Source organism: Podarcis erhardii (genome assembly GCF_964252035.2).
Source record: "Podarcis erhardii genome assembly, chromosome: 14".
Taxonomy (NCBI): domain Eukaryota; kingdom Metazoa; phylum Chordata; class Lepidosauria; order Squamata; family Lacertidae; genus Podarcis; species Podarcis erhardii.
In genome coordinates, this window is record NC_138503.1 from 28,945,997 (window position 1) to 28,973,264 (window position 27,268).

The window sequence follows — 27,268 nt, forward strand, 5'->3', positions numbered from 1 at the left end:
GCCGAAGGAGTGTACACATCGGTCTATTTGCAGAATAGACTGCCAACTAAAGGTGCAGAGCGCACACCATTTGAACTTTGGCATGGGAAAGCTCCCAATCTGTCGCACATACGTGTGTTTGGAAGTCCGTGTTATTTCCACGTGCCCAAGGAACACAGACACAAGCTTGACTCCAGGGCAAAAGCAGGTATCCTGGTGGGATACGCCTCTGGAGGCAAAGGATATAGAATTATGGACTTACAAACTGGTAAGACAAATGCATACCATGCGGTTTATTTTGATGAATATGGAAAAGTAGACACTAAGAACACTGTTGTGGATTCTTCTGATGAGTCAGAAAGGACTCAAGAATTTGTATATTTCCCTTTTGAGACCCCACAAAGTAATAATCTGCCTTCAAGTGTTACAGCGCCCCCTACAGGCGACACACCAGAAGACGCAGAGGACCAGAACCCTGGCGGCACCAGAGACGAAGATGAGGACTCAGATGGGGACATGCCTGCGTTGGAGGAGGATGAGGAAGCTGATGCGGTCGCAGAACCAGAGGTCAGGCGCTCGTCCAGAACCAACAAAGGTGTCCCACCATTACGGTTGTCCTACTTTGCAGGGTCGGCGTTTCCACAAGAACCTTCCACTTGGGAAGAGATACAGGAGATGCCAGCTGCAGAAGCCAGTCTCTGGAGGAAGGCCGCGCAGGAGGAGATGGATGCACTGCATCAGAACAAGACCTGGACACTCACTGAGCTGCCTCCCGGTAAGAAGGCCATTGGCAGTAAATGGGTTTTCAAGGTTAAGAAGGGGTCAGAAGGAGAAGTGCAGCGCTACAAAGCTAGACTTGTAGCACAGGGATTTTCACAGCGTTTTGGTGAAGATTATGATGAAGTTTTTGCACCAACTGTGAGGTACAGCAGCGTAAGAATGCTTCTAAGCATTGCAGCCTCCAAGAAAATGAGAGTGAAACACATAGACATTGCTACCGCTTTTCTACATGGGCAGATTTCTGAAGAAATTTACATGAAGCAGCCTAAAGGTTTTGTGAAACCACATGAGGCACATTTAGTGTGCAAACTGCAGAAAGGACTTTATGGACTTAAACAGGCTGCTAGAGCCTGGAACCAGAAGTTGCATAAAATGCTGACGCAACTTGGGTACAAGCAAGGCGACGCTGACAAGTGCTTGTACAGTAAGTCAAATAATGGACAATTCTCATATATCTTAGCATTTGTTGATGACCTGATTATTGCCACAGCAAGTGAGAAAGACTATACACAGATGGTAAAACACCTTAGCAAAGAGGTGGAGGTCAAGGAGCTAGGAGATGTCCAGTACTACCTCGGGATCCAGGTGGAAAGAGAAGAGGACGGCTCATTTCTTCTCAGCCAAAGACAGAAGATCCACGAGCTAATTGAGCACATGCAGATGCAAGACGCACATCCAGTCGCTACACCGATGGCTACTGACTTCCTGAAGAATCAGGAGGATTCAAAGCAGTTGCCAGACAACAATGACTACAGGTCGGCGATTGGTAAACTTTTGTATTTAGTTACCACATGTAGACCTGACTTAGCTAATGCTGTGGGGATTCTTAGCAGAAAAGTGAATTCTCCCACTGAGCATGATTGGGCAGGTGTAAAGAGGGTGGTGCGATATTTGAAGGGTACCATGAATTGTAAATTAAGGTTACCAGCCGTCAGAGACCCTAAGTTGGTTGGGTATACTGATGCGGATTGGGCTGGGGATAATGCTGATTATAAATCAACAAGTGGTCATGTTTTCATGTTTGGTGATGGACCTGTTTCATGGGGCAGTTATAAACAGAGCTGTGTAGCATTATCTTCCACAGAATCAGAATACGTTGCAGCAACAGAAGCCTGCAGAGAGATCGCCTGGCTTGATCAACTCATAAAGGACTTTGGGTTGGTGAGAAAAGGGCCTGTTAGCTTGCTAGAGGACAATCAAAGTTGCCTGAAGCTGACGCAGAGTGAGAAGTTCCTGGCCAGAACAAAACACATTGGGGTTAAATACCACTACATACGCCAGATGATCCAGGATGGACTTGTGGAACTATCCTACTGCAGCACCCAAGAGATGACTGCTGACATCCTGACGAAACCCCTACCAAGAGAGAGTTTCCAGAATCTACGTGTCAAGCTGGGACTCTGGGTGGTTGAATAAAGTTGTTTATGTTTTGTGTATGTTGTATTGCCTGAGAAGGGGTATGTGGGATGTAAACACAGGAGCAGTCAATGACAACATTCCTAGAGTGTACATGTTAGAACATGGGGAGGGATGTCTGTCCAGCAAGCAGGTAAACTTCCTGGGGACGGACTTCCTCCGCATGTGACCAGAGGTGGGTGTGGCCTCACCTGTGCAGGTAATGATAAAAGCACAGGGCAGGCAGCCTCTCTTGCCTCTTGCCTCTTGCCTCTCTGCCATCTTCATCTTCTGAAGGAGCAACATGCCCTCTTGGCTCCCAGCCAAGAGAGGACAGTAATATCTTACTACAAGATAGATTCTAAGTGTATGTAACCTTTTTAAGCCTGCCTACCTTCTGGGATCATATTGTGAACAGAACGTGAGTAAACTCTTTTATACTTTTATAAAGACTGTGTCGTGTCTTGTATTTTAAGAGGGAACAAAGGGGAAATTACCAGAGTAATTATTATAGAGGTTCTAGCGAACCTGTGCAAGCGTTACCGTTGCGAACTTAAAAGGGGAATGTCTATAAACTCTGCTGATATTTTGGGAACTTGTTAGCACAAGTTGGATAAGGATATAATTAGTCAATATATCCTCTCCTGCACCCCAGAACATTCCCACAAGACTTGGTATAAGGGAGCTGTTCCTCCCCTTTTCAGCCTCCTCCATCAAGTAGTGTGCAGAGGCAGAAGGAAAGGGAGGGGGGCTGTTGGCACAGGGTCATGCCAGAAAGCAAAGAGTACCCAAGAACAAAAACTACCATGAAAAGCTCTCTTCTTCTCTCCCTCCCTCCCTCCCTGGAGAATGAAGTCGGTCCAGTATTTAGCACAGGAGACACTGACTTGTTCAGCATCTCAAGCAAGGGAAAGGAAAGTCTCTGCCCCCAGCAGCTTGCAGTCTAAACTTCAACAGTGAGAGATGCGACTGAAGGAGGGGAAAGGGTGGCAAAGAGAGATGGAAGCAGGTCATGGTCACTGAGGCTCCTGCGGCTGGAGAAGAGGCCAGTGGGAGCGAAAAACCTAAGGCCTGGAAGAAGAGGCAACCTTTGAGGGAATATGCAAAAGCAGAGTGGGCTGGGGGGAGGAGGTGGAGAAAAAAAGAGAAAAGGTAGAGCCAATTAAATAAGCAGGAAGGGTGAAAATCATGGGGTGGTGGATAATGCAGGAACAGAGCAGAAAAAGAGGAAGGCTGAGCTATACTCAGATCCTGTGGATTTCCCTCTTCAGCCAAATTTGACACCCGTCTAAGTGGGTAGTGCCCAGGGCAGGGGGGCAGGAGATGAGCTGACTCGCAGCCCTGATGTAGGGGGACATGCTGAAAATCTGTTGACAGCAAAATGCCAGCAGGAGAGGAGGATTCAAAATGAGCTCAGGGTTTGAGCAACGGCTGTGCCGGGTGATGCCAAATGCACAGCTGTAAGTTGTTACACACAGGGAAGCAGCACTCAGCAAAAAGCCCAAGAAGGAGATCGTGGACTGAAAGGGAGCTGCACTGCAAAGGAGCCAACCGGGCAGAGGGGACATTTGGGCCCAGGGAAGTCAATCAATGCAACCATCCTGAGGCAGGCAAGTCCAAGACCCAGGCAGCTGTTGGACCAAGGCACAGCCAGCCTTGGCCAAGCTCATTTAAAGACCTGAGTTCCTGGCATCACAGGGCTAAATGCATGCTTGCTGAGGAGAAGTCAATGGCTTCAAGAAAAGCTCCAAAGATAACCCAGAATCTAGAAAGCCCATCCTTGAGGGTGGGGGGAGAGGCTGGAGGAAGGCCAGGGGAAATATATTTGGCCAAGGAGTGTGTGTGTGTGTGTGTGTGTGTGTGTGTGTGTGTGTGTGTGTTCACAGTTTCCAGATGTTTCTGAGAATTCCAGAAATTAGCTAAGAGGATGACTGTTTGCCCGTTGAAGACAAAAAGCAATTGTGTTCTTATAAATAAGGATGGGCTTTTGAAAATGGATTAGGCAACTTCATGCAAGACAGCAAACAATATTGTGTCTAACAACCTTGTGTATATGGACTCATCCAGACTTGCTCTTGCCCCCGCTGCCTTTCCCCAGGGAAACTCAATCTCTAATGCCAAATCGGAGCAAACGTCAATCAAGTTTTCCCCAGATTGATACTTGTACCAATCTATTGCTAATGAGGGTGTTTTCTGGGAGAAAGCAGCAAGAGAAGGGCAAAACCTCTCAGACCTGTGCCTAGAAAGTGCAGGACAAATGGGAAACCACTCAGTTCCACAGGAGAAGGGCAAGTCTGGATGAGCCCTATCACGTTGAACAAACCATTGTCTAACTAGGGTGCAACAATGGTTGGGAGACCTATGAAAGCCCCTCCTCCCCCTTGGAAGAAGGCTCACCCCCACCTGCCGCTGAGAGAAGTAGCCTCCAGACACTGCCTGGCCAGGAACACAGGAAGCTGGCTTTTCACTGAGTCCATCTAACTCAGTATTGTTTACACTGACTGGCAGTAGCTCTCCAGGATTTTAGGCAGGAGCCTCTCCCAGCCCCTCCCTGGAGACATCAATGGGTATTGAACCTGGGGCCTTTGACTTGCAAGGCAAATGCTCTTCCCACTGAGCTATGACCCTTCCACCCTAACTAGAAGCAGCCACTGGCATTTTAAATGGAAGGAACAACTGGACGTACCCACTGGAGGTGATGCCAGAGGTCATCGTAGACGGTGTTTCCATATGCAAAGGCCTCAAAGTATGACTGCAGAGAGAACAGAAGGTGAATGAGAGAGAGAGGGAGAGAGACTGATGCCCCCCACCCCAGCTGCCACTGGGCCCTTGGGAAGTCCATGCCTCCTTGGTGTGCAGCCCACATTGCCTTTGCTCCATTAGAGTTTGCTGGGGAGGTGGGAACACACAGACCCTCCCCTTTGCTCACCCAGGTCTCTCCCCACTCCACACACCCCACCCCACGGCAAAGCAGGGGGAGGAAGCGCCAGCCCAGGGCAGTGCAGGTATCACTATGAACGACCCAGCACTTGCCAAGACAGGCCTTACCAGCAGCCCCTTTCTGAAGCGGTCCTCAGTGAGGAATTCAGAGAGCATCCGCAGGACTGAAGCTCCCTGTGGAGAGAGGAGAGGGCAGTGAAGGGAGAGGCCACAGGATGTCCTCTGTCACTCCCCCCCCCCATGATGGTTCCACACCCAAATGTAAATCCCAAAAAACAGGCTTGGATAATTCCACGAGCCCCAGTAATGCAGCTGATCCTCTCAGAACCACCACCTTTTCATAGGTGGGTGGCCCTCTGCCAGTCTTAGCTTTGAAGTACCAAGGGAAAGGCGGTGGCTGCTCCCAGCTCAGTTCTCTGCAGCCAAAGTTGCTCCATCTGGGAAGGGAAGAGAGGCAGGCACTCCACCTTCCCCCAGACCCAACCACCCAAGGCACACTCACCTTGCTGTAGGCGATGGCATCAAAGACTTCGCTGATTTGCGCTGGTGTGTTGATCTCTGCTTCGGGGAAGGACAGCGGGTGCGAGGAAGCCAGTGCATCAATGGCCATCACACGGTACATTTCGCTGGAGACCATCAGGTCTTTCTGCAAATCAGTTCCCCAAAACCTCATGGTCCATCCTCACAACAAACTCTCTTAGGTAAGAGTGTGTGGTGGGGGACAGTGACTGGTCAAAAGCTGTATGGCTGAGCAAGGATTCAAATCTAGTTCTCCCTGGTCCAAGCTCACTGCCCGCTACTGTATTTACATCCCTTTCTACCTGGAAAGGGGACCCATCATGCTCTGTGCCACACGGGAGCCCCTTCCAGTGGCAACCACACCATTGCCACAACATTAGACCAGCTCTTCCCTCACTCCTACATGGACCACATCCACACTCTGCCTCTGTGTGGGTTTATTTTCATAGAATCATAGAGTTGGAAGGGACCACGAGGGTCATCCAGTCCAACTTCCTGCAAGGCAGAAATTCTTCTTTTCTTTTTCTTTTTTTGTCCAATGCAGGGCTTGAACCCTGAGATTAAGAGTCTCATGCTCTACCAAGTGAGCTAGCTCTCTTTCTCAAACCAGCTTAATTCTCAGAAGCCATGAAAATTATAGTTTTGTGGGGAGACCGGGGTTGTGTACACCATGCATTTAAAGCACACGCACACACCAAAAATCCTGAGAACTGTAGTTTGTTGAGAGTGCTGGGAGTTGTAGCTCTATGAGGGGTAAGCTACAGTTCGCAGAATTCTTGCAGTGAGGTGAAGGTGCTTTAAATGAGTGTATGAAAGACCTTATCAGCACCTTCAGAGAAATCCAGGGACCTTGAGATCACTTGGAAGCAGCCATCTTTGGTTTCCAGGGTGAATATGTCTCCAAACCCCCCACTACCCAGCCCTCTCCTTTTGCCAGCTACCTTTTCAGAGCTCAGGCTGCCTGAGAAGGACTTGGGTCAGGAGCTGCACTATTCCTCAGAAGCCTCCCAGCACCATCCAGCCCTGTTCTATCTCACAAAAGCAACTTACAATATCCCAGGTGGGCTCCGCTGCATCGGCACCAAGATATTCCACATAGGATGCAAAGCCCTCGTTCAGCCACAGGTCATTCCACCAACGGAGGGTCACGAGGTTCCCAAACCACTGGGGGTGGGGAAGCAGGAGGTTAGTCAGCCTTGAAGCCCCCTCAAATACTCCCTCGGTGCATGGTATTGGGTGGGTTTGAAGTGTGTCAGGTGCCCAGCCAACAATCAGCTCATGGGCTGGGAGAAGGCTTCAGAAAACAGCCAATGAGAGTGAAGAGGGTTTATTGGCTGAGCAGGAGTTCCTGGGAAGAGCCCTGCAGCTAGACCAGAACACAGCCCATCCTGTCCAGCACTCGGATCTCCCAGTGGCCAACCAGGTACCCCAGGGGAAAGCCCATCAACAGGACCCAAGTGCAAGATCCCCCTCCCCACTCAAGTGGCCCGTGTGGTTCCAAAACCCGTAGAGAGTACCTGATGGGCCACTTCGTGAGCGATGACGGTCAGCACCCGCTCCTTGTTCCCAATGGAGGAGAAGAGCGGGTCAAAGAGCAAGGAGTTCTCACGATAGGTCAACAGCCCCCAGTTCTCCATGGCGCCAGCATTGAAGTCCGGGAGGGCGACCTGGTCTGGAGAGAGAATGTCCCATGAGCCAGGCTGGGACCACCAGCCAGGCTTCCACAGCTGGGAGTCAGTTGTCACTCCTAGGTCTTTTTACAAGCAGTGCTGTGTATATTAAAAGCCACTTGTGAACAGCATTATCATACTGTAAAGAGTTGGAGGGGCTGCAGACCTGCCCTATCATTCAGCCACAGGGAACAGAAGTCCCAAGCCAGGTTTCCCCACCTTGCTGTCTTCCAGGTGTCTTGAGCTACCTCTGTGATTAGCTGCATTGCAGGGGCTTGGACTAGATGAGCCTTTGGGTCTCTTCCAAAGCTACCATACCGTCATCCTATTAACTTCCATCAGGCCCAGCCAGCATGGATGTATTGTCTACTCCAGCACAGCCAAGCTGGCTGCGGCTGATGGGAGTTGCAGCCCAAGACATCCAGAACATCCTAGGTTTCTCTAAGCATGGTCTGTGGAAACGTCATAAGTTGAACAGTCAGGAGAAGGAGGTTATAAGAACCAAGGAGGGCCTATCTGGTCCAGCATCCTGTCCTCACAGAGGCCAACCAGATGTCCCAGTGTGATGCCCAGAAGCAGGACCTGAGCACAGCAGCAGCAGCAACACTCCCTGCTAGTGATTCCCAGCAACTGCCATTCAGAGGCATTTAATGCCTCTGACAGTGGAGATCAGGCTTCAAAATAAGCAGGAACAAATTGTGAGAGCAGAGGTGGATTTAGGGCTCTGTGAGTGGTGCAGAGGTACTGGGCACGCAGCCAAAGAGAGGGTCTTCTCAAAGCCCAGGAATCGCTTGCCCAGCTTGGGGGGGGGGGAGGAGGTGTGAGGACTCTGAAAGGGTCCTAGAGCCCTCCTTCCTAAAGCTGGGCAAGCACTCACCAGGCTTTGAGAAGGAGTAAGGAGGGCTCTAGGACCCTGCCAGAGCCTTGCATGCCCTTCCCAAATCCCGCTCCTTTTTACTAGGCTTTAGGAGGAGTCAAGGCATCAAATGTTGGCCATGCACAGGGCAACAATCTTACCAAGGTCATTTTCACCTTCCCCCTTCAGGCTCCCCCAGCCCCCGCTACCCACTTCCCACCCGAGCCTCGGGTCAGCCCTCCCTCCTGCTTCTGCACCAACCTAGTTTGCTGAGTGGGTAAGGTGTGGCGTAATGCTTCTCAAAGAAATCCAGGATGGGTCCAGTGACTTTGATGCCGTAGTCTCCCTGGCCCTCTGCAATGGCTTTGGGGCGGCCCCAAATTCGCATCTGAAACGGAATAGGGATGTCTCAGCAAGGATTGTCAGAGGAGGACCAAGCCTGGGTGGGAGCAGGGCCTGGGGTCCCTGCCTGGAATAGGTGCCCAGAAATCCCTCCGAGCAGGGAGAGCTCCCGAGGCCCTAAAGAAGGAGGTGGTCTCCCCCACTGCCACGCCTACCGAGACATTATTCTGTTGTCCCTGCACATAGTTAAACTGGCTGACGATGAAAGCAAGCAAGTAGGTTGACATCTTGAGTGTGGGTTGAAATACTGTCCGGTTCCAAAGCTGTCCGTCCAGCTGCATCTGTGTGGTGCCTAGAGTGCGGGGAGGAGGAGAGACCATAAACCTGCTCTGCTGATCTTGCCTAAAGTCAAGACCCAACTATCACCCCTGTTTATCTCCAAAACCCCACAACGTTTTGTCTGCATTTGCAGTTTCTGGAGTCCAAGGGTCCCAATCCCAGTGCAGTTGGTAGACTACATTGTTGGACTGAATGTGGCCATTCACCTTGTGAGTGTCATCAGTTAACACCAGGCAAACAGGCATTGTTACCCCAGAGAGAAGGAGGAGGCAAGAGGGTCCTGCCCTCAAATGACAGCACCCAGCTCAATGCTCTGCGTTGCTCTCACAGTTCCTTTGCTCTGTGGCTGAGTCCATTCTGAAGCAGGATTCTCTCCCTCCAGTTGCTCTCACTTGCTTCCCTTTCTCTCATTTGGTGGACAGCTGCCAACAGCGCCAGCCCTGATGGCTGAGGTGGAATTACTGTTAAGCCCAGTAATAGTGAGGCCAGTGTGAACTGACCACAAGCCTGGGAAGAACCAGTTAAAGAGGAACCTGACAGCTGACTGTTAAAGGGGGGAAACCAATTCCATTCAACATACAAAGAGGGGTCGGACAGGCACAGTAAAAAAGGCGAAGGGGTTGAGTCAGTTGAGGGTGGAGTGCTGGTGTGGCAGAAGGTGATTGGGTAGAGGATGAACAGGTAAGATGACATATCTGGCTATATAGCGTGCATCCTAATGGACTCTTTGGACTCTGGCTGGGAATTTGGTGTGAGCCTCTGTACTTGAGCTCCCAAGGGAAATCGCCTCCCTCCTCCCACACAGGCTTCTTCCCTTCAGGAAGGCTGATTCAGTAGCTCTTGGACCCCAAACCTCTGGTGATTCGAAGACTTCTCTCCCCCATTCCACTGGACACAGAGCCACCCCCCCCCCCAAAAAAAACCATGTCCTGACTCTGCATAATGGGAACATCATCCAGTACCTGTGGGAAGCAAGAGGCACCCAGTGTGGGCACAGAAAGCTCCCCCTCAGTCTCCTCCTGCTTCCAGTCTGGCTCTCCCCTCCTGCCCTTCTACCCATGCAGGGAAAGAGCAGCAATCTCTTGGGAGAGGAGGGAGGCGGTCATGAACTCAGATGGAAACTGAGGAGGAGGAGGAAGTGGCAGGTGTGCTTCACCACCACCACCAAAAGGAGTCCCTTTGCCCCACCCCTCCCTTACTCTGCACAGGCATGTTGGAGAGAGCCACATGGTCAGATGGGTGGATCAACACGATGGTGAAGGTGGCCTTCATGGCCGGCTCATCAAAGCAAGGAAAGGCCTTCCGGGCATCAGCCGCCTGCATCTGCGTTGTGGCCACCACCCTGGGAGGAGGACAGAGGCTGGTCAATGCATGTTCCCCCAGGTCCACCCACCCACCCACCTGCCATGCCATGTCTTCCTGATATATTGAGACAAGGGGGCTTGTGTCTTCCAGGGTCTGCCCTGCTTTTTAGCTGCCCAGATATTTTCAAGGCAACTGCAATACAAACATCCACCATGGGAGGAGGTAGGTGTGGGTGGAGCTCCCCAGGCTGGGTGCAGGTGGGGAGTACCTGAAGCTCTTGAGCAGGGGCGTGGGGGGCATAGCCCCTTTTCTGAGTCAAGTGGCAACAGTCTCCATCCCAACCTCAGAAGTTCCAGGCCTGATTTGGCCATTACCCTGTCCTAGAACAGGAGTGGGGGTGGGGGTGGTCATTTCATGGGGGGGGGGCAGAGCTATACCCTGCAGACTTTCAAGCAATGCCACCTAGTCACTCACTACAGTGGCACCAGGTCCCTGCTAATGGTGCTATGTCGTATCCGTCCCACTTTGCTCTCCTGTAAACTGGTCTCCTCTCAACATAAGGCAAGCAGGAAGGAGTGGCAAGAGGGCTATGGGGGATCAGCCACCCGGGGTGGGGCACCTCCACATCAAACTAAACAACAGGTTGTGGTTTTCAGTTCTACAGAGGCCCTAGGGAGGACACATCAGGGACTTGCAAAAGGGAAAAAGGAGCTGTGGGCAGGTAGGAGAAGCTTTGGAGTCTACAAATGGCTGGGGAGTCCCTTGCCTTCATCTGCACCACCACCCTTTGCTGCAATGTCCCACTCTGGGTGGATTTTCCTCCAGGTCCTTGCTAGGGATCTCTGTGGCTGCCCCAGAGCTGCAGGGTTGGTGACCTGGTGCCAGGTGGGAGGAGCCCAGCCTGTCCTGAGGGCAGGTGGGTGCCAGGCAGCAGAGAGGGATGGCTCTGGCCTCCCCCCTGCTTCAGATGCTGATAACACAATCCAGTGTCTATAGCCTCCCCAACTCACACCCTGCCAGGCTTGTCCAGAGATCTTCCCAGACACGGAGACTGGCTGCAGGAACTGTATTTTTCTTAGAACCATAGAACTGTAGGGTTGCCCCACCACACAAACACACACACACAGTTCCACCTACTTGCGAACCCCATCCTCCATGTATTCACTGCGATAGAAGCCAGCCAGATCATCCGCCAGCTCCCCACGGAAGCTGCTCAGCAGCTCATAGGATGCATTCTGCTGGAGGCTTCCACTAAGCTGCACCACCAGGTATTCAGTCTTCTCCTGCAGCCAGGTCCGAGAGATGGCTGGTGCTGTGGACCCGTTTACCCCACGCAGAGAGACCAGGTTCCCCGCTTGCTCGATGTAGCTGAGCTTCTTGCTGTGGATGAGGATGAGGTCGGTGGGCTGCAGGCACACAAATCGCACCGTGCTGTTGCCCGTGAAGACATAGAGTCCTTGAGCATCCTGGGTCAGGAAGGGTTGCAGGGTGACATCATAGTGCACGGGCTCGAGGGTCTTGGGTAGCCGCATTTGATTCCAAGGGTCGTTTGGGTTGGCCATAGTGCCAGGAACACTGGGGGTGGCAGCACTGGTGGTGGTAGTAGTGGTAACTGTGCTGGTGGTAGTGGCGGTAGAGATGGAGCTAGATGGGGTTGGGTCAGATGCATCATTGCTTGACTTCTGCTTCTCCTCTGCATAGACAACCGCCAGAGCAATGATGGTGGCCACAGCGGCAACCGCAAGAATGATCCCAACTATGCCCAGCGTCCTGCTGATGAAGAAGCCTTTGGCCATGGTTGAGGATGGCAGGAGAGTGAATCTGTGAGAAAGAGAAGGCAAGGACCTGCAGGCCTCTTATATGTGGGCTCTGGGGTTTTACTGATCCTGGTTCATTAGTTAATCATCAAACAGCTGAGAGATGGGCGAAGGTCACTGAGGCTTCCCAACCTTGCAGACAACTTCTTCCCTTGGCCCTGTGGGAGAGTTAATGGGGAACTGAGAGCCAGCAGCTTCAAAGTGCATGCAATCTTTACCTGCCTCTCTCTCACTCCTGGAGGGTGGGGCAGGGTGGGTGGGTGTGAATCCTTCCTTTCGTCTGCCCTAGAATCAGGGCAGTTAGGAGGAACCCCAAGGTCATGCAGGAATCACCTGAATCACCCAACATTGGATAGAGGTCATCCATAGATTTTAATGCTATTGCCAGATCAGGTGTAATTTCATATATACCTCTATCATTCCTCTCCTTTCTCTCCTTCCTTTTTCTCTAAACTTTCTCTACAAAGCCCCAACCACAGTAATCTTCCCTCATAGGGATGTTGCTCCACCCCCTCAATCATTTTGATTGCCCTTTTCTGAACTGTTTCCAACTCTACAACAGCATTTTAAGGTGAGGTGACCAGAAATGGGCAGTATATTCCAAGTGTGGTCATCCCATAGATCTGAATAAAAGCATTGTTATATTGGCAGTCTTTTTTTTCATAGCATCATAGTTAACTCCCTCCAATGCCGGAATCACAGCTAAAGAGTCCCCAACCCTCTGTTTAAAAACCACCAATGAAGGTTTGACTACCACTTTTCGAGGTAGTCATTTCCATTATCAAACAGCTCTTACTGTCAGAAAGTTATTCCTAATGTTGGAAAGTGAGCAAGGTCCCAGGTAAAGAAGATTGTTAACTTAGGATGCTAGAATATGCAGAACTTGCAGGTTTAACACATAGAATAAGAGAAAAAGAACATATATTGAAAGAAGAGTAGAAAATATTTATTGAATATATGGAAATAATTGCACACCGCTGAAAACGCTGGCAGTATTAAGATAAATTCAACAGTGTGATTAATGTTTGAACAATGTAAAAATGGAGAACTGATTTAAACAGTTATAGCAAAATATGCAGGAATGGAAGATTTGTACAATGAACCATGGAAGGAGGAGAAGGGAAGTCACTGGATATTTAAAAGTATGTAAAATGTTTATTCTGAAATGTAAAAATTGAAAATTTAATAAAAACTATTTTTTAAAGAAAAGAATGTTATTCCTAATGTTTAGTCAAAATCTCATTTCTTGTAATTTGAATCTATATTGATTCTGGTCTTACCCGCTGCAGCAACAGAAAACAAGCTCACACCATCTTCCATGGGATAGCCCTTCAGATATTTGAATATATTTGATATTTCAATCCCTTTCTTAATGATCATTAGCATGGAATTTGCCTTTTTTTCAGCTGCCACACAATAGGTTGACATGTTTATCACATTATCTGCCAGAGGCCCAAGATCTCTTTCTTGGTCAGTCACTGCTGGTTCAGACCCCATAAGCGAATATATTAAGTTAGGATGTTTCCTCCAGTGTTCATCTTTCACTTACACCGAATCACATTTGTCATTTTAATGTCCTTTCACCTAGTTTTGCAAAGATTCTTTCGGAGTTCCTCGCAATCCCTTCAGTGAAGGAAAAGCTTTTTTGAAAGCATAAGTACACTATGTCTACAGGATCACCCCTCTCTGGTGCCTGCCCTCAACAACTCTGACAACATTATTACAGGACCTAACTATGTCATCTGCAACATGAGGGGTTAATTCGCCTCTTCTGGAGTGATCTGCATATCATCATCTGCCACCTGTGCCTTTCTAGAGTCTGCATGGGACAAACAGAACAAATTCTTTCCAGTAGCACCTTAAAGACCAACTAAGTCAGTTCTTGGTATGAGCTTTCGTGTGCATGCACACTTCTTCAGATACCAAGAAGTGGTATCTGAAGGTATCTGAAGAAGTGTGCATGCACGAAAGTGTGCATGCACACGAAAGCTCATACCAAGAACTGACTTAGTTGGTCTTTAAGGTGCTACTGGAAAGAATTTGTTTTGTTTTGACTATGGCAGACCAACACGGCTACCTATCTGTAACTGGGACTAACAGGCCAGTCTCCACTCGGAAGAATAAATGGACAGAACTCTGGTGTCAGCAATGGCAATAACTAAAAATTAGCAGGGGAACATTTTCTCCTTCCAGGACACTCTGTAACTGGCTGTAGAGCAGCTACCCTTAAACAAAGGAGTTTCAAAGGAACTGCCTGCAATACGAAACCACTGAATTGCAGTTCATTAAAGGTGCAGTGCTATCACTTGCTGTGACAAAGGTAGTTCTTTTTTTTTAGGTGAATGGCATGTGCTGATTGGCTTATGAGTGCCAAGATGCCTGTGTTATCAAGAACTTTTTGAGTGAATAGCCTCTATTAATACTTAAACCGGTAATCTTCTGTACATTTTTTGTTTGTCAAACACTTCCTTCTGACCTCACTGCTCACAATCCCCTTCTCAACCTCTTATATATGTGCCTGCAACTCAGGGTCATCCTTCTTTCATGTATCTGACAAAACGAACTCTTTAGTCTTTAAGGTGCCACAAAACCCTGGAGCAGGCAGAAGCTAACCATCTCCTGCATAGGACAGTGTCAAAATTGGCCAGCTGTATATTATTATTATTATTATTATTATTATTATTATTATTATTATTATTCCTCCACCTTTTCTCTGACATGGACTCAAGGCAGTATACAGCTAAAGTAAAAGGTAAAGGTACCCCTGCCCGTACGGGCCAGTCGTGTCCGACTCTAGGGTTGTGCGCCCATCTCACTTAAGAGGCCGGGGGCCAGCGCTGTCTGGAGACACTTCCGGGTCACGTGGCCAGCGTGACAAAGCTGCTCTGGCGAGCCAGCACCAGCGCAGCACACGGAAACACCGTTTACCTTCCCGCTATAAAGCGGTACCTATTTATCTACTTGCACTTGGGGGTGCTTTCGAACTGCTAGGTGGGCAGGAGCTGGGACCGAAAGACGGGAGCTCACCCCACCACGGGGATTCGAACCGCCAACCATGCGATCGGCACTGAGGTTTTACCCACAGCGCCACCCGCGTCCCTCGTATAGCTAAAGTAGAAACAGCTAAAAGCATAGAACTTTACAATCATTTACAAAAGAATTAATATTTAATGGAATAAACACACAGAGAGAGATATCACTGCAATAAAAACATTATAGCAGCAGGGCTTTCCTTAGAAACACCCAGTTTCCAAAAGCCTGTTGGAAGAAGAAAGTCTTCACCTGTCAAGCAGAAGGACAAACAGGAGCAAACCAGTCTAATCTTGGGGCACCCACCAAGAAGGACTTCTCCTGTGTCCCTACCAAGCATTCCTATGAGGGTGGTGGGACCAAGAGAAGGCCCTCCCCTGAAGAGCCCAGTCAGGTTTGGATGAGGGAACATGGTCATTCAGACAGCCTGGACCTAAACCATATATGGCTTTATAGGATTGAGAATGTGTTATGAGTTGAAAAACAGTCACTTCCTTATGTATAATAAAAAGCTACAAATGGTGGGCACAGAAGGGTGGGGGGCAAAGCGGGGTGGGGGGCAAAGGACATCTCACTTGGGGCAGGAACCCTCTTCTCTTAGTAGGAATGTATGCTTGGGACAGTCCAAAATTTGTTTAAAATTTCAAGTTCCTTATTTCTCCCCAAAACCTGGGAGAAAGATGTTTCAAGCCACCTTTCCCAGTCAGTTCCCCACCAGATGTTTTGGACTACGAATCTCATTGGACCCAGGAGTCGGTGTCTGTGCTAGCTGGAGCTGATGGAAGTCCAAAAGACGCCGAGGGCACCAGGTTGGGGAAGGCTGTGTTCAGGCATGTTGCAGGAAAAAACAGCGTTTTGAAAAGCGAGTGTTGTGGCCCCCCAAAGGGCGCTATTTAAGAGTTCCGGGGCACATAAACACTAGCTCCTTCTCCAGGCTGCTCCTGCAGCTCCGAATAGTAATAATAATTTATTATTTTGTACCCCGCCTATCTGGGCTGCCCAGGGGCACAGGGACCTGGGCGCCCACGTCAGCCTTGCGGAGACCACATCATCGTCATCATCCGCTGGATGATCCCACACACCCCTCCCCTTTCCTACTCACCTTGACTCCCCCATCCCCAGGCTGGGCTCCATTCACAGCCGAGTTCCTAGTTGGAGCAGGCTGGGGCGTTCTCCTGGCCCACGGCGCCTGGCCTGCTCTCGGCTGCTCTCTCCAAAATCAGTCACAAGGAGAGGGCTCTTTCCAAAGCTCCGAAGGAAGTAGCCAGCCCTGCGCTGATCCCTCACCGTCTTAACCCCTGGGCTGCTGGGCGGGACAGAGGAAACCAGACTCAAGAGAGGGAAAGGAGCGAGGAGGCTGCCTCTGTCCTGGCCAGTCGCTCTCTGTCATCCCACACTTGTCCCAGGCTCCTGCTGCGCCTTCAACTCTGCCCCACAACGCTGGACGCACAAACACACACCCCGGGCCCACCTCCTCTCCAGCTGCCAGACCGTCACATCTGGAAAGGATTTCATCGGGAAGCGGGGTGGAGGCTCCTGAGTGCTGAAAGCAGGAAGGGGAAGCCTGGAAGTGGAGGTCCGTTTTCTGGGGAGGGGACGTTGGGAATCCTCGGGGTCATTTTGCAGGGCCTCTGACTGCAGGCTCCGGGGGCTCCGAGCTGGAGCAGCTTTCACTGCACACCCAGGGAGAGCTGGAGAAAAGGAGCCAGCGGAGGGACTCGCCTCTGGCTCCTCTGCCTGCTTAGGGCCCAGTTTCGGGCAGGCTGCACCAGCCTTGCCTCCAAAGTGCCAGAAATCACAGCTCCCTGCCTTGATCTACACGTTCCTTCTGCCAGGGACTCAGTGGCAAGTTACTTTCTCCCAGCTTGAAATCCTAGTCTGTGAAATAGAGATGCTAGCAGCCCACCTCGCAGGGCTGTTGTTACAATAAACAACAGATAATGCTCTACTTATTTAAAAGGCTGGATTAATGGGAAGGAGGAGTGCTGTCACCACTAGAGCCCACTCAAATGCACTAGAACCACTGAGTGTTGGAACTGACTCTTCCCCCCAAAAAGGGCTATGGGGAAAATGGACAGATCTTTCCCTGGGGGAGTCAAAAGAGCTCCCTCCTAAGGCCTGATTCCAACACACACGTACCTGGTCTAAGCAAGATTGTATGGCAGGCAAGAAGGCAGGTGGGTTGGTCTCCCTGCCCAGGACACAGCAGCTCCTTCCTAGCTGGTGTCCATGGCTGGAAGCGCTATTCTTATCCCTTGGCAGGAAAGTGGGGGAGCAGAAGGTGACCACAGGGAAATTCCTTCGAAGCCCTGTCATGCCACGAACTGTGAGGAGGACGTGCCCCTGGAGGGAGCCTGGCTGGCTAGCGGAAAAAGGACAGGCTGTGAGCCTGATGCTGGTGACTAGTCCCCAGTTCCTCATTTCCATGAAAGCTTGAAACACAGCTCAGTCTGTAAAGAAGTCATTTTCTTCTTGCTTTATTTTGTTTAACTTGCAATTTACCGGCACGGCCAGAAGCAATAATGCTTCTGAATACCAGTTTCTGGAAACCACAGGGGAAGGAAGATCTGGGGCAAAGCTTACTCTGGGCTGTAGCCAGCTAAGTCCTGCGCAGAGTATACCTGTTGGAATCAGTAGGACCAAGTTGTGTACATTAATTTCAATTAGCCTGCTTTGAGTAGGACTAGCACTGGCTGCAGCCCTTTAGTTCCTAAGTTTCTGACCAGGCTGAGTTTCAGACTTCCATGCACATCAGGAGCTGGGAAATAGCCACCAACTTAAGCATCTCCCGGAAGCCCAGCCCTTGGAACTGGAGCCAGGATGGAAAGGACCATTGACTGGCTGGATTCTCATAGCAAGGTTGGGGAGCAGGAGAGAGAAGTGGTGCTCACACCAAGAAAAGTTACAGAGCATAGGCAGAAAAGGCTTTAGAGCATGACAGCCACGTTCTTCCACTGAAGAACAAACAGAATCCAACACTTTGTTGTCACCTAACTTTTCAAAAGCTTAAAGCTTTTGAAAGCTTAAATGGCTTTTTTGGGGGAAGGGAAGACTAGACAGATTTGTGGAATAGAAGGAGAGCTCTCTCAGGTCCTAAATGGAGCCCCTATTTTCAGAGGCAGTCTACTTCTGAGTAGCAGGTGTGCAGGAGAAGCACCAGGGAAAGCCTTTGTGTTTCTGACCTGCTTGAAAAATCCCCCAAAGCTCTTGCCTGGTCATGCCACAGCTGGAAGAAAAACTGCTGGTGAACTATGGAGAGGGGGATCCTGCACCCATCCGGCTAGGTGACTCTTGGGGTCTTCTTTACTACTTGTGTATTTAATGAGTATGTAGGGAAGATAGCAGAGCATAACCAAAAGTCAAAGCTGTCACCACTTTTCTTGTGGGGGAGGGGGGTGGCAGTGGGAATAGATTTATTCGAAACTAGTTATTTCAGGCCCAACCCTCAAGCGGTTGGTTGTGGGAGGCCAGTGAATGGTTGGTGAGTCATTCCAGAACTGTGACTTAGCAAAAACTCTGATGCAGCTGGATATAGGAAATGATAACAGGCTGCCTCCATGTTCTCTTACCTGCCTACTTCTATGCAAATGGATATCTTTAGCAACTATCTACAAAGCAATTTTCAGGTGCATTATGTCAGTGGTCCTAACCACCACCTTTTAAGGTAAATAAATATTATCCTCCCCAGAATGCTGATGGGGAGGTTGACGTGCTTAAAACCTGGTGAGTTCATGACAGGGGTGAGATTTCACTAATTGTTTGCTTTATCAAGGGACATGATGCCGTTGAGAGATTCACAAGCAAAGGGTGTCTGCACCCAAGGAGCCTACATTCCAGAAAGATGCAGACTCCAAACCTTCAATAATATGCCCTAGCCCTGGCTAGCTGTGGGTCCAGTTCTGTTCCCTATATGGGTGCTGAGTTAACTAAGCATGTTTAGCTCCCTGTAATTAATCCTACGACGGTGTCTGTGTTTTAAGCACCAACAAAAATTGTGGTTAGTGTCAAACTTGGCAAGGCATGAGAGATCTATGATGAGATTCCTTGGCATTTCCTTTGAAGAAAAATATTTGTGGTGGTGACAGCGCTTGGATAAGAGCCACACTTTCAGAATAAATAAGAAAAATGCTTGTGTCACACTGATTTTTTTAATTGATAAGAAATACATTGGAAACCAAAAAGAAACGACTCCTATGTTATAAACCAAGCACTGCTAGAACACAAGTACTTTAAAATATGATCATAGGGCATCCAGAAAGTATAAAACAATGCAGCTACACAAGTACATGCATTATTCCCAAAATATAATTATAAACATGCCTCTCACATGTTTAAGTATGTATGCCTTAAGTATGTATACAAGTATGTATGCCTTAAATATGTATACAAACTCAATGTGCTTTTGCCAGGTAATCTCATTTATATCAGGTCTAATTTGAGACAAACTCTCCTCATGAACACACTACTCTACTACACTGAAATGTTTCAAGGTTTCCTTGGTTTCTTCCTGCCATGCTTGCCATTCTCTCCTGTCACACCAGTGTGGCACACCACCCCCTTTGAGAGCCACTGCCTTAACCCCTATGCTGTGCTCAGGATGAAGATGCATGAGTTACTCATGGGTTACTACTCATGCATCCATGCATCCATAAGTAACTCATGGGTTACTACTCATGCATCCATAAGACACCTTATGGGTCAGTTCTTGTGAGATGCTCCAAGGAAAGTTCTCTCTGCAGCAGAGAGATGGAGGGTTGGGTTAGAGAAAGGATGTGGGGAGAGGGGAACGACAGCCCAATCCATTTGACCGCTCCTGGGCTTCCCTCCCCCCCCCTTTGAGATCCAATCATAACTCTCCTGCTGTGTCACCTAGTTTAACCCTTTCTGTCTCTGTGAAGTTTTAGAATAGAATTGCTTTAATGTAATTATTGATGGTTTTACTGTTTTTTAACAATCAAGCAGTGTGTAAATTTTGTGAAATAAATAAATAAAAATAAAATTTCCACCATGAGCGCGGACTACCTAGCAGCAAAGCCACACCAGGGCTAAAGCATTTTCAAGAGGAACAGAGACTGAGGGAGGGTCCCACGCAAAAGGAGGAGGAGGCGGGGATGTGGCAAGAGGCCGGGTGCTGTGCCCAGCGCTGCTTTTGCAGAGCCGGGGAGCTGCTCGATCGGGGTCAACGGGAGAGAGATCCCAGCCTGAAAAGGAAAAAATCTCCCGGCCTTTAGCAGGCGAGGAGTTAACCCAGGCTGGGAGGCGGGTGGTCCTGCTGCAGGTCCGGCCTTCCAGAGAGGCGGCTCGGAGGGCTGGGCCAGGCTTGCTGCCAAGCCCATGGGAAAATCTGTCCCGTGGAGAGGATTTCTTCTTCTTCTGACTCCTTGCTCTCGGACTAAGTCACACAAAAAGAGCGGCCTAGATCCTGGGCTAGACCCCCTCCTTCAGAGCAGGGGTGCAGAAGCTGGGGCGGGTCACTTCGGGCGCTGTTGCTGCAGCACGGTTGGATCTGAGGCCAGGATCGGGACCGGGAGACCCATTCTGAACCAGCAGGAACCGGGTTGAGGGACACAACATCCTTGATCCCAGCCGGTGGGCGGGGGGCATAAGAGCATAAGAGGCAGGAGCGGCTGTTGCCTCAAGCTCTGTGGCAGAGCAGCCCCCCCCCCCCGATCAATCCACCCAGGGATAGGCGCCCCTGCAGGCGCTCCAGGCACCCCTAGGATGGAGGCAGAAGCAGCTTCGGGCAGGGGTGAATGAAGGTGTCATAAAAAAGGACAAAGGTCCCACCCGAAAACAGGTAATCAGCCCAGCCGTGTTGGCTGGGAAAACACCAGCCAGACTTGGCACAGATTTGCTTCCTGCAGCTCTCCATAAGCATTGGAGAGAGCAAAAGAGATGGGGTGCCCCCACCCCCGTGTGCCAGTTCCAGTTTGCAGCCTCCCAAGCCCTCCTGTACTCTCAGCAAGGAGGGCTGGGCTTGAGGGGCAGGTGCTGGGAGTGGGCCTGATACCTAGGCTAGGCTTGGAAGTTGCACATCCTTTCTGGCAGTACTCTCTCCAAGGTGGCGTAGTGTCACAGCCTTTCCTAGCCTGATGCCCTTCTGGTTATTTTAGACAGGCAGTGGCCAGGGATGATGGGAGTCTCATGACTGGAATGTAGTAAGTGAGGGGTATAACATATTCAAAAGGAATAGGCCAAACAGGAAGGGAGGGGGTAGCATGATGTGGAAAGGTGGATCGGGGGATGCTTTCAGTAAGGCTTTTGACAATGATGTCCTTGCAGAGAAGCTGGCAATGTGTTATTGTTAGGTGGATTTGTAGCAGGTTGACTGACTGAACCCAAAGAGGGCTCAGCAGCAGTTCCTTGTCATCCTACAAAATGACAAGTGGGGTGCTACAGGATTCTGTCCTGGGCCCAGAGTTGTTAAACATCTTTATGAATGACTTGGATGAAGTAATTGAGGAGATGCTCCTCAAATTAGCAGATGACACCAAACTGGGAGGAGTAGTTAATACCTCAGATGATAGAAACAGTACTGCTCTATTCTGCCATGGGTCAGACCCCACCAGGAGTCCTGTGTCCAGGTCTGGGCACCACAGTTTAAGAAGGATATTGACAAGCTGGAACATTATGCAGAGAAGGGTGAACAAGATGATAAAGGGTCTGGAAACCAAGTGCTATGAGGAATTATAGCCATCTTCAAATATCTGAAGGGTTGTCCCATGGAAGATTGAGCAGGTTTGTCTTCTGCTGCTGCAGGTTGTAGAACTCAAACCAATGGATTCAAATGACAAGAAAGGAGATTCTGACTAAACCTTAGGAAGAACTTTCTGACGGTAAGAGCTGCTTGACCATGGAACAGACTACCTCAGAAATGGTGGACTCTCCTCCATTGGAAGCCTTTAAATAGAGGCTGGATGGCCACGTGTCAGGGGTTCTTTAGCTGTAACTAGATGACCCTTGGGACACCATCCAATTCTATGATTCCCAACATTTGAAGGCATTTGAGGGCACCAGGTTGGGGAAGGCTGACTAAGGACAAGTCCAGCCAGTGGCCAGATTCCCCATGCAGCACCTTTATTTGCTTGCTTGTTTAGATTTCTGTCCTGGTTCCACTTTAAAAAGTGACGCACATTGGGACAAAACATCCTAATTTCACAGAGATGCTTTGGGGGTCACTGACCAGAGGATCTTGGGGTCGTGGTGAAAGCTCAAAATGTCAACTTAGTGTGCAGCAGCTGTGGGGGTGGGGAAGCAGCAAAATGCTGCTCCTACGTAGGGGTCATTAAGACAGGGGCTGAAAATAAAACTGCTGGCGTCATAATGCTGTTATACAAATTTATGCTACAAACACACTTGTGATACAGTTCTTGTTACTGCACTTCAAAAGGGATATTGTAGAGCTAGGAAAGGTTCAGAAAAGAGCAGCTAAAATGATGGTGGATGTTGGACTTGGCCCCATGCTCATGGCCCTCCTCTTCCCGAAACCCTCAGCCAAGGGCACTCTAGGGCTCTCTTGCAATGAGTGAGTGCTGCCTTCGATTTCCTTGTTCAAGCAGAGCAGCTCCTTTCCTGGCAGCCCTGACTCAACATTCATCTGGGGCAAGCAGGAGGAAGGGAAAAACCCTCTTGAACCTCTTTTTCAGGACCTCCCCACTTTGCCAGGTCTGCTTCCCTGTCTGTGCTTAGCCCTTGCAGGGACGCAGGATGCCTCCATTCTTCACACAAGGACCACAGCTCAGTGGTCACCCAGGTGCCTCCTCCAGGATTTCCCCCCTCTGCCTCTGGCTCCGTAGGGATCCAAGCCAGTCTGTTGGCTGACCGCTCTAGTGTTTCTCCCCCTTCCCTTCCCCCAGAGCTCCTTTTATAGAAGGATCTTATGCACTTAAGAACATAGAACCTAAGAATAGCCTTGCTGGGTCAAGCTGTGGCCCATCTAGTCCAACATCCTGTCCTTTCAGTGGCCAACCAGATGTCTCGATGGGAAACCTGAAAGCAGGACATGCATGCATTCCCTTGCAGCTGCATATAACTCCAGCTGTTTGCTGTCAGGGATTTGCTCCCTGTAGAATGAGGCTCTGACTCTGCATCCAAGTAGGTGGGAAACATAGTGGGATATTCAACCGAGTTTTAGTCAGAGCAGACCCACTTCAATGAACAATACTAGGTTGTCCATTAATTTCAGCAGGCCTACTTGGAGAAAAACATAGTTGAATACAACCCATAAGGGTGCAGCAGGCTGGTCCTTAGCAGCCCTTCCCTACAGGGATACAGCAAGTCCCCTATAGAATCATAGAGCTGGAAGGACCCTGAGGATCATGTGGTCCAACAATACAGCTGCCCCATACGGGGATCAAACCTGCAACCTTGGCATTATCAGCACCACGCTCTAACCTGCTGAGCTATCCATGAGGAAAGGCTCTACACTGGGACTTCTTTTTGAAGAAAATGTGAGTAAGAAAGGAGGAGATGAGTGGCATAAGTCATGAGTGGTGTGGGGGAAAGTGAGCAGGGAGTTCTGAAAGCTGGGATCATGAAGCTGATTCAGGACAGACAAAAAGGAAGGACTTCTTCACACAGCATAGGGATGCTATGGAATTTCCTGCCAGAAAATGTAGTGATGGTCACCAACTAGGAAGGCTTTAAAATGAGATCAGAGGAATTCATGGAGGACAAAGCAATGCAGTGGCTACTAATCAGGGTGGCTAGAAGCAGGAAGTCTCTGCATACCAGTTGCTGGGAATCGTGTGTGAGGAGAGCTGCTCCTGTTGCACTCAGGTCCTGCTTGTGGGCTTCTTCTATTTGAGGCATCTGGTTGGCCATTGAGAAAACAGAATGCCGGATTAGACTGGCCCCCTTTGACTTGACCCAGAAGCCAGCTCTTCTTATGCTCTTATGCATCATCAAAACAAATAATAATAGGTTCCTTAATGGTCTTAGAAGAGCCTGCTGAATCAGGCTAATAGCCCTGCATCTAGCCCTGCATCCTGTTCTCACAGATGCCTGTGGGAAACCAACAAGCAGGAACTGAGCAGAAGTGCACAAGCACATCCTGCTGCAACTGGGATTCAGAAGCATTGCTGCCTCCAACAGTGGAGGCAGAGCATGGCCATCATGGCTAGTAGCCACAGATAGCTCTCTCCTCCGTGAATTGGTCTAATGGTCTTCTAAAGCCATCCAAGTTGGTGGCCATCTCTGCCTCCTGTCGGAGCAAGTTCCACAGTCAGCAGCCTTTGCCCCACACTCAACACTTGCCAAGCCTGCAAAATAAGATGTTCATCAGGAGAGTATATATGTTCGTGATGCAGTTGATTATTGCTGCTGAATTGTTTTATGGGCTTCCTCAGGGTCACTGGCAAATCGGGAACCCACGAGGGCAGACAGCTCAGGGAAACAGCAGTTGAACTATGCCGAGATGGCTGCTCATGCCTGCTTGCAGCACTGATGAACCTGCACCCCACAAGGTGCCAAGAGAACAGTTGGCTATCCTGTTTTAGAAAAAGCAGCTCTTCCCCACTCTGGGACGTGTCCAGGGGGTTTGACTGCCTGTAAAAGGGCTTATCCTCTGCTTTGAACATTGCTCAATTGTCACCCTGGCTGATTCAGATCAGGAAGTGCTCAAAGTTTTTTTCCAGTCATCCATCAATGCCCTGTTATCACGGCTGAACAAAATAAAGTAATACAACGGGGAAACAATAGTTGGCAGCAAAAGGAGGGCATTTATGCCACCCCGACCTCAGCAAACAGCCAAAGGCGTCACAAGTCTGAGTGGCCCAAGCAACTGCTGAGAATGGCCATAGCTACTGAGCTTGCATGCAGGAGGTCCCTGGTTCAAACCCCTTTAGCATCTCCATATAGTAGGGAAAGGAAAGGACAATACTCAGCTGGATGAGCCATTGGTCTGGCTTGGTATAAGACAGCTTCCTCTGTTCCTCTGCTGACCATCAATTCCCACACATCACACCTAAGCAACTCAGAAGCTTCTGCATCCTGCAAGCTGCTCCAATGCATTTATGTTTACATTTTAAAATGTGCTCTAAGTTGCTCATAGGGCTTTGAGTAACAGGCAACTAATGAGTCAAACAAATGAATAAATAACCCCAAATATTAATTGGCCAAAATAGGAAGCACGATAGCTTCACATTTTCCAGTCCTGACAACCCTTCACATTCCATTTATCCACTTTGATTTACTAGAAGAATGAGCAAAATGAACCAACCTGCAGCTTCCTGAGGCAGAAGGGAGAGGTCTGTGCCAGATGACCAAGAAAAGGATCCTAAAGTTTGTTAGGTGGAAGAAGTCGTGGCTTGTAAAGTGAAGACGACTTCCAAAGAGTATCAAATTGGGCAACCTCCTGTGGGTGTAACGTCCCGCTATCGGACTTGCTGAGCTGGTTCTGGGAGTGCCACTGTGGTTTTGAGGAAAGGGAAGCTGATGGGTCTACGATGTGCCAAAACAAGGTAACCACTGCCTCCACCCATCCACCCACCCACTCACCCACCCACCCACCCAGAGAGGCAGGTGGGAAGGGAGCCCTATGCCCAGCAAGGGTTCCACCATTACCAGGTGAAGCAGAGAGGAATTAGGCAAGCATGGTGGTCACAGCAAGGAATAAAGGAGCCTTCTCTCTTCTCAGTCACAGGGTGGGTGGGAGCAGCAAAAACAGCAAAGTATTGTGCCTCCTTAAAGACGAACAGATTTCTTACGGCACAAGCTTGTCCTCTGCAGTCCATGGAAGCTTATGCTAGAAGAAATGCTGGTCTTCAAGCGGAAAACAATATTGTTTTGTTACTATTTAGGAATATGACCCTCTTGTAGGACTGGGGGTTGGTCTGGATATTATTTTTGGGTCCCCTCCAAGCCTGTGGCTTGATATCTGTCAGATGGGATTCTGTAGAAGGAAGTTCTGAAATGGTCAGACTAGTCTCTTTGTTAAAAAGCTGACAGCACTAGCCAAGTCTCTTAAGCATCTTTTTTACATGACAGAAGAGCTGGCCAAGTACAGGTGCTTTGTTGCCAGAAACACCCACCTAGCGGGGCTTCCACAAGGAGGGGGCAGACTCTCCCTCACTCGCTAGGACTGCAGAGAGCAGGTTCAGGCCATAGTAAAAAAAAAAACAACGTTTGAACCCCCACAGCAAGGGCAGATTGGCTCAAAATCTTTACATAGGATATACAATAAATGTGTTCTCATTTTTATGTTAATAATAGATATAATAATATTCATACTTGCTGAGAGTATTAAGATCCTAATGATGCCAATAAAGTAAGCAGTCAAGACAATCATTGCTGAACCAGCCATGCACTTTAAATGTTTAACTTTTATGTGCAGCCCACCACAATGTGTATCACATAACAACTTTGTTGTATTTGTACAGTGTTCACTAAGGAAAACATACTAACGAGACTAGGCATAATACAATGAGACTGCAGTCATACTGCCAAAGCACAGCAGTGAATGTTCATATAGAATCAGAAGTGCTTTGTAAGTTTCCAAGCCATTATACAGAATTGTGCGTGCATCTATCATGAAATATATACTTCGTTAAGAATTACATAAAACCAGTGCTGCTTTTCTAGAAAAAGAGGTGCTGGAGCTCATCACGAACTTTTCCCTTGTTCTCTTAGAATGGCAATGGCGCCCACCTGAGAGGTGTTGGAGCTGAGCTCCAGCTGGAAAAAAAAATCCCAGCATAAAACATAGGCAAGGTAGTTGGGCCTCAGATCCCCTTTCCAGATCTCCAGCCCTGGTCATTTGTACCAGTTCCCACACCACCACGCTTATCACCTCTGCCCCTCACCTGGCTGGAGGCCACTTCAGCCTAACCAGTGTGGGAGCCAGTGTGGTGTAGTGGTTAGGAGCGGTAGTCTCGTAATCTGGGGAACCGGGTTCGCATCTCCGCTCCTCCACATGCAGCTGCTGGGTGACCTTGGGCCAGTCACTCTTCTCTGAAGTCTCTCAGCCCCACTCACCTCACAGAGTGTTTGTTGTGGGGGAGGAAGGGAAAGGAGAATGTTAGCCGCTTTGAGACTCCTTCGGGTGGTGATAAAGCGGGATATCAAATCCAAACTACTACTACTATTACTACTACTCTTCTTCTTCTTCTTCTTCTTCTTCTTCTTCTTCTTCTTCTTCTTCTTCTTCTTCCCATAGGAGAGCAATTGGTCAGAGGCCAGTCTTGGCTTGAACTGGGAAGGTACAGTGGCTTGACTGACTCTCTCTCTCTCTCTCTCTCTCTCTCTCTCTCTCTCCTCTGAAACTAAAATGAGGACTGAGATCATCCTGGTAACCTAGC

The 27,268-nt window shown here is 49.3% G+C and overlaps 1 protein-coding gene across 3 annotated transcripts in view; it reads right to left on the reverse strand.

The window, feature by feature from the left end:
• Window positions 1–25,332, reverse strand: part of ANPEP (alanyl aminopeptidase, membrane) — a 44,880-nt gene extending 19,548 nt beyond the window's left edge. The window contains exons 1-10 of one of the 3 annotated variants that reach the window (XM_081840483.1): window positions 25,188–25,332; window positions 11,263–12,093; window positions 10,020–10,162; window positions 8,697–8,833; window positions 8,401–8,527; window positions 7,131–7,285; window positions 6,664–6,777; window positions 5,597–5,740; window positions 5,203–5,268; window positions 4,841–4,906 (exon numbers count right to left, since the gene is read on the reverse strand). In XM_081840483.1, coding sequence (XP_081696609.1) covers window positions 4,841–4,906; window positions 5,203–5,268; window positions 5,597–5,740; window positions 6,664–6,777; window positions 7,131–7,285; window positions 8,401–8,527; window positions 8,697–8,833; window positions 10,020–10,162; window positions 11,263–11,921 — 1,611 coding nt within the window. In that variant the 5' untranslated portion in view covers window positions 11,922–12,093; window positions 25,188–25,332. Of the gene's footprint in view, window positions 1–4,840; window positions 4,907–5,202; window positions 5,269–5,596; window positions 5,741–6,663; window positions 6,778–7,130; window positions 7,286–8,400; window positions 8,528–8,696; window positions 8,834–10,019; window positions 10,163–11,262; window positions 12,101–16,070; window positions 16,377–25,187 lie in introns of those variants that run through there. The other 2 variants (XM_081840484.1, XM_081840482.1) reach the window with 2 other exon arrangements.
• Window positions 25,333–27,268: the final 1,936 nt, after the last annotated feature.